A 10,000-nucleotide genomic window follows, 5' to 3' on the forward strand; every position below is an offset into this window, starting at 1 on the left:
TTCTATTAAGTACACAGCACGATGAAGTAGTCTCATTAAAAGCACAGTGCTAAGAATAACAGTACAATTAAATACACAGTACTGTTAATTACACAGGAATATTAAATTAAATGAATACCCAGGTCTCATGCTGAAAAAAAACACAACCCTACATGTGCAGTTCTGGATGTAGTACAACTGTTTTACAACACGCATTAGTAATAGTGACTGTACTAGTGGTTGTACTAGTGGTAGTACTAGTGGTAGTACGTCTGGTATTAGCAATAGTGGTAGTACTGTGAGGGACAGTACTAGTGATAGTCCTAGCAGTCGTTCCAGCGGTGGTAGTAGTTCTGGCGGTAGTACTCCAGTGGTACCTGTGAGTACGTTGATGTCGGGGTACTGCTCCTCGGAGAGGCACACGGCTGAACTGTCTTTCTCAAAGCTGTCTCGCAGATCCTTCTTCACGGCCGCAGAGCCACACAACCTGTACAGACCCACCACCTGGCAGACAGACAGGTACACAGTCAGACAGACATGTGGGCAGACCGGTAGACAGATAGACATACCCTGTTCATCCCCGCCACCTGACAGACAGACAGACAGACAGACAGACAGACAGACAGACAGACAGACAGACAGACAGACAGACAGACAGACAGACAGACAGATACACGTCGAACAGACAGACAGACGGGTAAACAGGCAGGGAGACGGTTAGGAGAACAGGTACCTGTATCCCTCTCCTCTCGATCTCCTTCACTGTTTTCTGAATGAGGATAGGAACGGGAGCAGCAGTCCTCTCTCTGTCCACCAGGTGGTGTAGTTCCACCCCAAACACCCTCTCGCCGCCCTCCTGCAGTGAGACACATTCTCACATTGCCATACTATTCTATAGTACTATCTAGTAGTAATGTAGTAGTAGTACTAAGTATAAGTACTGTATAGTGTAGAACTATGTACTCATACTGTATTATGTAGCTCTATGTAGCAGTACTATGTAGTAGTACTGTATTGTGTAGTTCTATGTATTAGTACAATGTATTAGGACTATGTAGTAATACTGTATTGTGTAGCTCTATGTAGTGGTACAATGTAGTCAGACTATGTGGTGGTAGTACGCTGCAGTACTGTGTGGTACCTGCGGGGCGGTCGACGGTACACTCCAGTGCTCCTGCAGAGACAGTTTGACGTAGAGCAGTCCCCTCGGGTCCAGCTTCACACACAGCTGCTGAGAACGGCAGGCTGCCAGACAGGTAGACAGACAGGCAGAGCGGTAGAGAGACAGGTAGAGACAGACAGGTAGTGACCGACAGGTAGAGACAGACAGGTAGAGACAGACAGGCAGAGCGGTAGAGAGACAGGTAGAGACAGACAGGTAGTGACAGACAGGTAGAGACAGACAGGTAGAGACAGACAGGTAGAGACAGACAGGCAGAGCGGTAGAGAGACAGGTAGAGACAGACAGGTAGAGACAGACAGGTAGGCACACAGGTAGAGACAGACAGGTAGAGACAAACAGGTAGTGACAGACAGGTAGAGACAGACAGGTAGTGACAGACAGGTAGAGACAGACAGGTAGAGACAGACAGGTAGGCACACAGGTAGAGACAGACAGGTAGTGACAGACAGGTAGAGACAGACAGGTAGAGACAGACAGGTAGAGACAGACAGGCAGAGCGGTAGACAGACAGGTAGTGACAGACAGGTAGAGACAGACAGGTAGTGACAGACAGGTAGGCACACAGGTAGAGACAGAAGGAGAGAATAGGGAAAAATAGGGAAAAAGGTTTGATGTCAATTCTGATAATCCTGTTTCTCGTAGTGCCCTATTATTGTCACCCTGGCATTATGACTACCCCCCCCCCCGCTTTAATGGGCGCAATGAAACGCTCCAACCAGATCTGAATTAATTAAATAATGTACAGATCGGTAGTCGTAGGTGCAGATCACAGGGGGAACATTCCCTCCTCTGTTTATAATGTCTTTACTCGTTTAGCATTCCTGCATAAACTTAGCATACAAGTCTGCCCTCACGGCGAACCATGACCTCACCACCCGGGTCACATGTGTCACAACAGACAGACACACTGCACGCGCAGACGGACATTCAGACCGACCTTTGAAGAGCAGAGGGATGGACAGCCCTCCGAGACAACAGACACGGTTTTTGATTGGTCCGCTGGAGGCGGAAGTGTGTGTTTCATTGGTCAACGGATCTGAGGGGAGAAAGAGTGAGAGAGGGAGGGGTCAGGTCCCGGCCAAGCTACCTGGTATCCATGGAGACCGATTGGATGATCCCCCGGTGTTAGCACCCCTAGCCGTAGAATATACCTGTGTTAGCCTGTGGTGCCAACACCCCTAGCCGTGGTATTTACCTGTGTTAGCCTGTGATGTTAGCACCACTAGCCGTAGTGTTTACCTGTGTTAGCCTGTGGCGTTAGCCCCAATATCCGTAGTGTTTACCCTTGTTAGCCTGTGGTGCTAGCCCCACTAGCCGTAGTATTTACCCCTGTTAGCCTGCGGCGTTAGCCCCACTAGCCGTGGTATTTACCCGTGTTAGCCTGCGGCGTTAGCCCCACTAGCCGTAGTATTTACCCGTGTTAGCCTGCGGCGTTAGCACCACTAGCCGTAGTAGTTACCCGTGTTAGCCTGCGGCGTTAGCACCACTGATGTAGTATTTACCCGTGTTAGCCTGCGGCGTTAGCACCACTGATGTAGTATTTACCCGTGTTAGCCTGCGGCGTTAGCACCACTGATGTAGTATTTACCCGTGTTAGCCTGCGGCGTTAGCACCACTGATGTATTTACCCGTGTTAGCCTGCGGCGTTAGCACCACTGATGTATTTACCCATGTTAGCCTGCGGCGTTAGCCTCCCTAGCCGTGGTATTTACCCGTGTTAGCCTGCGGCGTTAGCACCACTAGCCGTAGCTGCCTGGCCCTCTCCAGCTGCAGGTGGAAGGTGTGGTTGAGGGGCAGCGCCGCCCCCCTCAGGGTCAGCAGGGAGGTGCGGGCCCGGGTCACCCCGTCCACCTGGATGGCCAAGAACACCTCCTTCCCCCCGCTGTCACATCTGCACCAGAGGACACGCGGTAGAGGGGTTGGGGTTAGGCAGTGATGGGGTTAGGGTTAGGCAGTGATGGGGTTAGGGTTAGGCAGTGATGGGGTTAGGTAGTGATGGGGTTAGGTAGTGATGGGGTTAGGCAGTGATGGGGTTAGGGTTAGGCAGTGATGGGGTTAGGGTTAGGTAGTGATGGGGTTGGGGTTAGGCAGTGATGGGGTTAGGGTTAGGTAGTGATGGGGTTGGGGTTAGGCAGTGATGGGGTTAGGGTTAGGTAGTGATGGGGTTAGGCAGTGATGGGGTTAGGGTTAGGCAGTGATGGGGTTAGGGTTAGGCAGTGATGGGGTTAGGTAGTGATGGGGTTAGGTAGTGATGGGGTTAGGCAGTGATGGGGTTAGGGTTAGGCAGTGATGGGGTTAGGGTTAGGTAGTGATGGGGTTGGGGTTAGGCAGTGATGGGGTTAGGGTTAGGTAGTGATGGGGTTGGGGTTAGGCAGTGATGGGGTTAGGGTTAGGTAGTGATGGGGTTAGGCAGTGATGGGGTTAGGCAGTGATGGGGTTAGGTAGTGATGGGGTTAGGTAGTGATGGGGTTAGACAGTGATGGGGTTAGTGTTAGGTAGTGATGGGGTTAGGGTTAGGCAGTGATGGGGTTAGGGTTAGGTAGTGATGGGGTTAGGGTTAGGGTTAGGGTTAGGTAGTGATGGGGTTAGACAGTGATGGGGTTAGTGTTAGGTAGTGATGGGGTTAGGGTTAGGTAGTGATGGGGTTAGGGTTAGGTAGTGATGGGGTTAGGGTTAGGTAGTGATGGGGTTAGGGTTAGGCAGTGATGGGGTTATGGTTAGGCAGTGATGGGGTTAGGGTTAGGTAGTGAGGGGGTTAGGGTTAGGTAGTGATGGGGTTAGGGTTAGACAGTGAGGGGGTTGGACAGTGATGGGGTGAGTGTTAGATAGTGATGGTGTTAGATAGTGATGGTGTTAGACAGTGATGGGGTTAGTGTTAGATAGTGAGGGGGTTGGATAGTGATGGTGTTAGACAGTGATGGGGTTAGTGTTAGATAGTGATGGTGTTAGATAGTGATGGTGTTAGACAGTGATGGGGTTAGTGTTAGACAGTGATAGTGATGGGGTTAGACAGTGATGGTGATGGGGTTAGACAGTGATAGTGATGGGGTTAGACAGTGATGGTGATGGGGTTAGACAGTGATGGGGTTAGTGTTAGACAGTGATAGTGATGGGGTTAGACAGTGATGGTGATGGATAGTGATGGGGTTAGACAGTGATGGTGTTAGACAGTGATAGTGATGGTGTTAGACAGTGATGGTGATGGGGTTAGACAGTGATAGTGATGGATAGTGATGGGGTTAGACAGTGATGGTGTTAGACAGTGATAGTGATGGTGTTAGACAGTGATGGTGATGGGGTTAGACAGTGATAGTGATGGGGTTAGACAGTGATGGTGATGGGGTTAGACAGTGATGGGGTTAGTGTTAGACAGTGATAGTGATGGGGTTAGACAGTGATGGTAATGGATAGTGATGGGGTTAGACAGTGATGGTGTTAGACAGTGATAGTGATGGTGTTAGACAGTGATGGTGATGGGGTTAGACAGTGATAGTGATGGGGTTAGACAGTGATAGTGATGGGGTTAGACAGTGATGGTGATGGGGTTAGACAGTGATGGGGTTAGTGTTAGACAGTGATGGTGATGGATAGTGATGGGGTTAGACAGTGATGGTGATGGGGTTAGACAGTGATAGTGATGGGGTTAGACAGTGATGGTGATGGGGTTAGACAGTGATAGTGATGGGGTTAGACAGTGATGGTGATGGGGTTAGACAGTGATAGTGATGGACAGTGATGGGGTTAGCCAGTGATGGGGTTAGCCAGTGATGGTGATGGACAGTGATGGGGTTAGCCAGTGATGGTGATGGACAGTGATGGGGTTAGACAGTGATAGTGATGGGGTTAGACAGTGATGGTGATGGACAGTGATGGGGTTAGCCAGTGGTGATGGACAGTGATGGGGTTAGACAGTGATGGGGTTAGACAGTGATAGTGATGGGGTTAGACAGTGATAGTGATGGGGTTAGACAGTGATGGTGATGGGGTTAGACAGTGATGGTGATGGACAGTGATGGGGTTAGCCAGTGATAGTGATGGGGTTAGACAGTGATAGTGATGGGGTTAGACAGTGATGGTGATGGGGTTAGACAGTGATGGTGATGGACAGTGATGGGGTTAGCCAGTGGTGATGGACAGTGATGGGGTTAGACAGTGATGGGGTTAGACAGTGATAGTGATGGGGTTAGACAGTGATAGTGATGGGGTTAGACAGTGATGGTGATGGACAGTGATGGGGTTAGCCAGTGATGGTGATGGACAGTGATGGGGTTAGACAGTGATAGTGATGGGGTTAGACAGTGATGGTGATGGGGTTAGACAGTGATAGTGATGGGGTTAGACAGTGATGGTGATGGGGTTAGACAGTGATGGTGATGGACAGTGATGGGGTTAGCCAGTGGTGATGGACAGTGATGGGGTTAGACAGTGATGGGGTTAGACAGTGATAGTGATGGGGTTAGACAGTGATAGTGATGGGGTTAGACAGTGATAGTGATGGGGTTAGACAGTGATGGTGATGGGGTTAGACAGTGATGGTGATGGGGTTAGACAGTGATGGTGATGGGGTTAGACAGTGATGGTGATGGGGTTAGACAGTGATGGTGATGGGGTTAGACAGTGATGGTGATGGGGTTAGCCAGTGGTGATGGACAGTGACCTGGTCTTGCTCATCTCGTCCAGCCCCAGCAGGTGGGCGGTCAGCAGCCCGGAGACCCTCTGGGGGCCGCGTGGCTGCTCCGACCCCACGTACAGCCGGAAGGACGAGACGTCATAGCCCCCCTCCGGGGCCCTCTGGGAGCCCGCCGGTTGCCGTGGCAACAGTTCAGGGGAATCCCCATCACTAAGGTAACCTGAGGGATGCAGGGGATTATGGTATAGGTCATACCGTTTAGGCATGTTGAGAGCTTGGCTTGCAACATTTATCAGACCGAAATATTGGATCCTAGCCAAAAAATATAGAGAATCACTAGTGTTGCATTGGAGTACTAAGTTATAAATACAACTTAACTTATGGTATTATCTTTACTAGAGTAGTATTGTGTCGTAATAATATTTGTAGTCCTTTAGTGTTTATTAGAAAAACACCACTATGATAATAGCTTCAGTCCCATTTAATAGTATTTGTAATATTGCAGTATTCAGTAATATATGGTACTTTAGTGGCAGCACTGAGTGATTACCTCCTTTGCTAGAGCGCCCCCTGGAGGACCGGCGGACTGGCCTGGCTGGGGGGGCGGAGCTATCGAGGTGATATCTGCTGAGCACGTTCTGATTTGATGCCAAGGATGGTGTTTCCTTATTGGTCCAGGAGGGCCCCTCCTCCCCTCCCTCTGCCTTGTTCCCGTGGCGGTTGGAGCGGGAGGAGCGCAGGCTGAGTTTGCGTCGGAGTTCCGGAAGCTTCTTCATCTTCATGGACAGCTTCCGGACCGTCCCGGGAGACTTCAGCCTGTCAATCATGCCCACCTTCTTCTGGGAGGAGGGGCTTGATTCTGGGGGAGGAGCCACACTACTCGGCAGTTCTGGATAGAGAGAGAGAGAGAGAGAGAGAGAGAGAGAGAGAGAGAGAGAGAGAGAGAGAGAGAGAGAGAGAGAGAGAGAGAGAGAGAGAGAGAGAGAGAGAGGCGGGAGAGAGGTAGAGGCAGAGGAGGAGAGAGAGGAAGAGAGAGGAAGAGAGAGAGAGGTTGAGGGAGAGGGAGAGGGGGAGAGAGAGGAAGAGAGAGGAAGAGAGAGGAAGAGAGAGGAAGAGAGAGAGAGGTAGAGGGAGAGGGGGAGAGAGTGACAGGCGATGTTTCAGAGGACGTTGTACATGATCAGTATTGGGAATGTTACTTTAAAAAAGTAATTAGTTATAGTTACTCACTACTTGTTCCAAAAAAGTAACTGAGTTAATAACTGGATTACTCTATAATAAAAGTAACTAGTGACCAGGGAAAGTAACTATTTGGGTTACTGTAAAAAAAGAAAGTTGCTATATGTCAAAGAATTTGGATTATTCTAAGCAGCTTTTTCAATCGGCCTTCATGTGTGGTAAATGGTTGAACTGCCCATTCAAGGCCCTGATATACTTCCAACTGAATTTGAATTTGCTTGGTTGCAAAGGCTGTGGAACATCTGCCGAATATTACAGAATACGCCAACTTTTCATCGGATGGCTCCGGACTCGCCATTTCTGCTGCTTCATCGAATCTGTTTGGTGTGTGCGTGTGCGTGTGCGTGTGTGTCTATGTGGCGCGCGTGCCCTGGCTTGTGTGTAAAAACACTGGCTCCGATTGGCTCCAATGAAACATGACTCTGCCTTAGCCAATCATAATCGCTTATCTCGTTGTTAACCCACCCGGTCTCCTAACTAGCAGTTTGGAGCCAGGGGTGCGTTCGGATTAATTCATAGCAACGCACCGCATTTAACGTACAGTAACGGTAACGGCGTTGTAACGACGGAAACAGTAATTAGTTTGATTACCCCGTTACTGAAGAAATAACGACGTTACCTAACGCCATCCTTTTAAACGGCGTTATTACAAACACTGCATATGATACACCCATTGCTATATATATATACATATACTATAATGCAGTTAGACTTCCAAACGCTTGTGCCAGGAGGGCCAATGTGATACTATGGCCCCGTTCACACAAAGCCGATTTCATGGCGAAACCGCAAAGGTCTTGTACGGTTCGGCCCTCCGTCCACACGAAGCCGGCGAATCCGCCGACCGAAACCGCAAACTTCTGAAACCGCCCTCGGAGGTGGTTTCAAATCTACCCGGTTTCGTTTTGGATTCGTGTGGACGCCTGAAACCGACTGAAACCGCAAACCATGACGTCATCGCCCCACCCCTCGACCTCCTAGCCAATGGCTCTTAAGCCCGCGGAGTCTCAGAAATCACATGCGAGCATGCGCATAAGGGCAGCCTTTATGCGCATGCTCGCCTCTTCTTCTTATTTCCTTTCTTCTGGATTTCTGTACCAGAAGCAGCGCCCCTTATGGGCCTGGAATGTGTACTACAGCGTTTCTACAGATCTACCCAGTTTCGCTTGGCTTCGTCTTTACGGAGATACTTCGAAACCGGATAGATCGAAACCGTAACGGTTTCGCCCGTTTCGGCTTCGTGTGAACGGGGCCTATGATGAACACTAGGCATAGAAGATCAAGGGTGATCATACGTGTGACCACACAACGTTACAAAAGTAAACGCTTACCTAAGTGTTCTACTGTGATCTCATCAGGTTGGTTTGCGATGTCGTCGGTCGGTTGTGCGACATCGTTAGAAACGGGTGTGGGGTCTTCGGTAGGTTGCATGAGGGTTGAAGGCCCTTTCCCTCCTGCCGCCTCCTCCTCTCTCCTCCGCCCGAGCACCACCTCCTCCTCTCTCCTCCGCCAGAGCAGCTCCTCCTCCTCCTCTGGAATGGGGTTGTACCAGATGGTTCCACGCTCCACTTGACCTCTGCAGGGCTCCAGCCGGGAGGCCTCATCTGAAGCCTGGGCCTTTCCTGAAGACATCACCCAGGTTCGCCGGCTGTGCTCCAGGCTCTGCAGGTAGGGCCCCCTGGGGGGGCAGACAGAGGCCTGGGCCAGGGATCTGCTGCTGTGCTCCCGGTCCAGACCAACAGCAGGCCTCACCCCACAACCCTAGGGGAACACGAGGAGGAGAGGTCACTGGGAGAGAAGAGACCACTAAGAGAGGACACAAGGAGAGAGGAGACCGGAAGGACAGAGGGGGAGGAGAGGACACTAGGATAGGATATAGGAGAGGAGGAGAAACAGGAGAAAACAGGAGAACCATCGCAGAGGACAGTTTGAGACAAGGGGAGGACACTAAGAGAGAACGAGAGAACGAGGAGAAAGTAGGAGAGAACGAGAGAAGGTGAGAAGAGGATACGACAAGAGAAGGAGACGCCAATAAGGATAGGACACTTGCGAGGAGAGAGGCAGTGGGGTTGGTACCTTGTCATCAGCGAGTGTCTGCCTCCCAGTGAGACCTGCAGATGAAGGCTGGTCTTGGTCTGGTGTCTGCCTCCCGGGGAGGCCTCCAGAAGGGGCCGGGGCTGGGGGCAGCCTCCCGGCGAGGCCTCCAGATGAAGCCTGGCTGTTTCCTGGGAGAGCGTCCCGGCTGGAGCCCTGCTGAGCCCACTGCTGTTTCTTAGCAACGGTGATGTGTTGTCCTGAGGACGGGGCGGTGGGGCCGACACGGCTAGATGATGATGACGATGACGAAGAAGTCTGAATGACACAGACATCTAAACACACACACACACACACACACACACACACACACACACACACACACACAGACACATAGGGAGAGAAAAAACAGAAAATATAAAAATGTGTGTCTGACGAGTGTTTGTGTGTGTGTGTGTGTGTGTGTGTGTGTGTGTGTGTGTGTGTGTGTGTGTGTGTGTGTGTGTGTGTGTGTGTGTGTGTTTGTGTGTGCACTAATAAAAGCTGAAAAGACTGCTCTATGCCAGGGACACACACAGACACATGTATACAGTAACACACACAAACACACAAACACAGTCTCTCACACACACACACACACACACACACAAACACAGTCTATCACACACATGGTCACACACACATACAGAAACACCCACACAAACACAGTCCCCCCCCTTACACACACACACACACACACACACACACACACACACACACACACACACACACACACACACACACACACACCACACACACACACACACACACACACACACACACACACACACACATAGTCGGACACACGGTCACACACAAAATCACACATAAAAACACATACAGTTTCACAAACACGCAGACACACACGAAAACACACACAGTCACACACAATTCCA

At 50.5% G+C, this 10,000-nt stretch overlaps 1 protein-coding gene and 1 long non-coding RNA gene across 2 annotated transcripts in view; one reads left to right on the forward strand and one right to left on the reverse strand.

Annotated features, from left to right (window-relative positions):
* Positions 1 to 10,000, reverse strand: part of LOC132446865 (rho GTPase-activating protein SYDE1) — a 16,034-nt gene that overhangs the window by 4,476 nt on the left and 1,558 nt on the right. Inside the window, exons 2-10 of the mRNA XM_060037421.1 lie at positions 9,108 to 9,400; positions 8,363 to 8,792; positions 6,343 to 6,681; positions 5,820 to 6,012; positions 2,875 to 3,053; positions 2,100 to 2,198; positions 1,121 to 1,224; positions 713 to 835; positions 357 to 483 (exon numbers count right to left, since the gene is read on the reverse strand). Of these exons, the coding sequence (XP_059893404.1) occupies positions 357 to 483; positions 713 to 835; positions 1,121 to 1,224; positions 2,100 to 2,198; positions 2,875 to 3,053; positions 5,820 to 6,012; positions 6,343 to 6,681; positions 8,363 to 8,792; positions 9,108 to 9,400 (1,887 nt within the window). The remainder of the gene's footprint in view (positions 1 to 356; positions 484 to 712; positions 836 to 1,120; positions 1,225 to 2,099; positions 2,199 to 2,874; positions 3,054 to 5,819; positions 6,013 to 6,342; positions 6,682 to 8,362; positions 8,793 to 9,107; positions 9,401 to 10,000) is intronic.
* LOC132446997 (uncharacterized) lies at positions 1,171 to 1,827 on the forward strand. Its single transcript, XR_009522998.1, has 3 exons — positions 1,171 to 1,267; positions 1,372 to 1,461; positions 1,716 to 1,827. It is a non-coding gene; the product is annotated as an uncharacterized LOC132446997 (long non-coding RNA).

This window comes from Gadus macrocephalus, chromosome 18, assembly GCF_031168955.1.
Source record: "Gadus macrocephalus chromosome 18, ASM3116895v1".
NCBI lineage: Eukaryota > Metazoa > Chordata > Actinopteri > Gadiformes > Gadidae > Gadus > Gadus macrocephalus.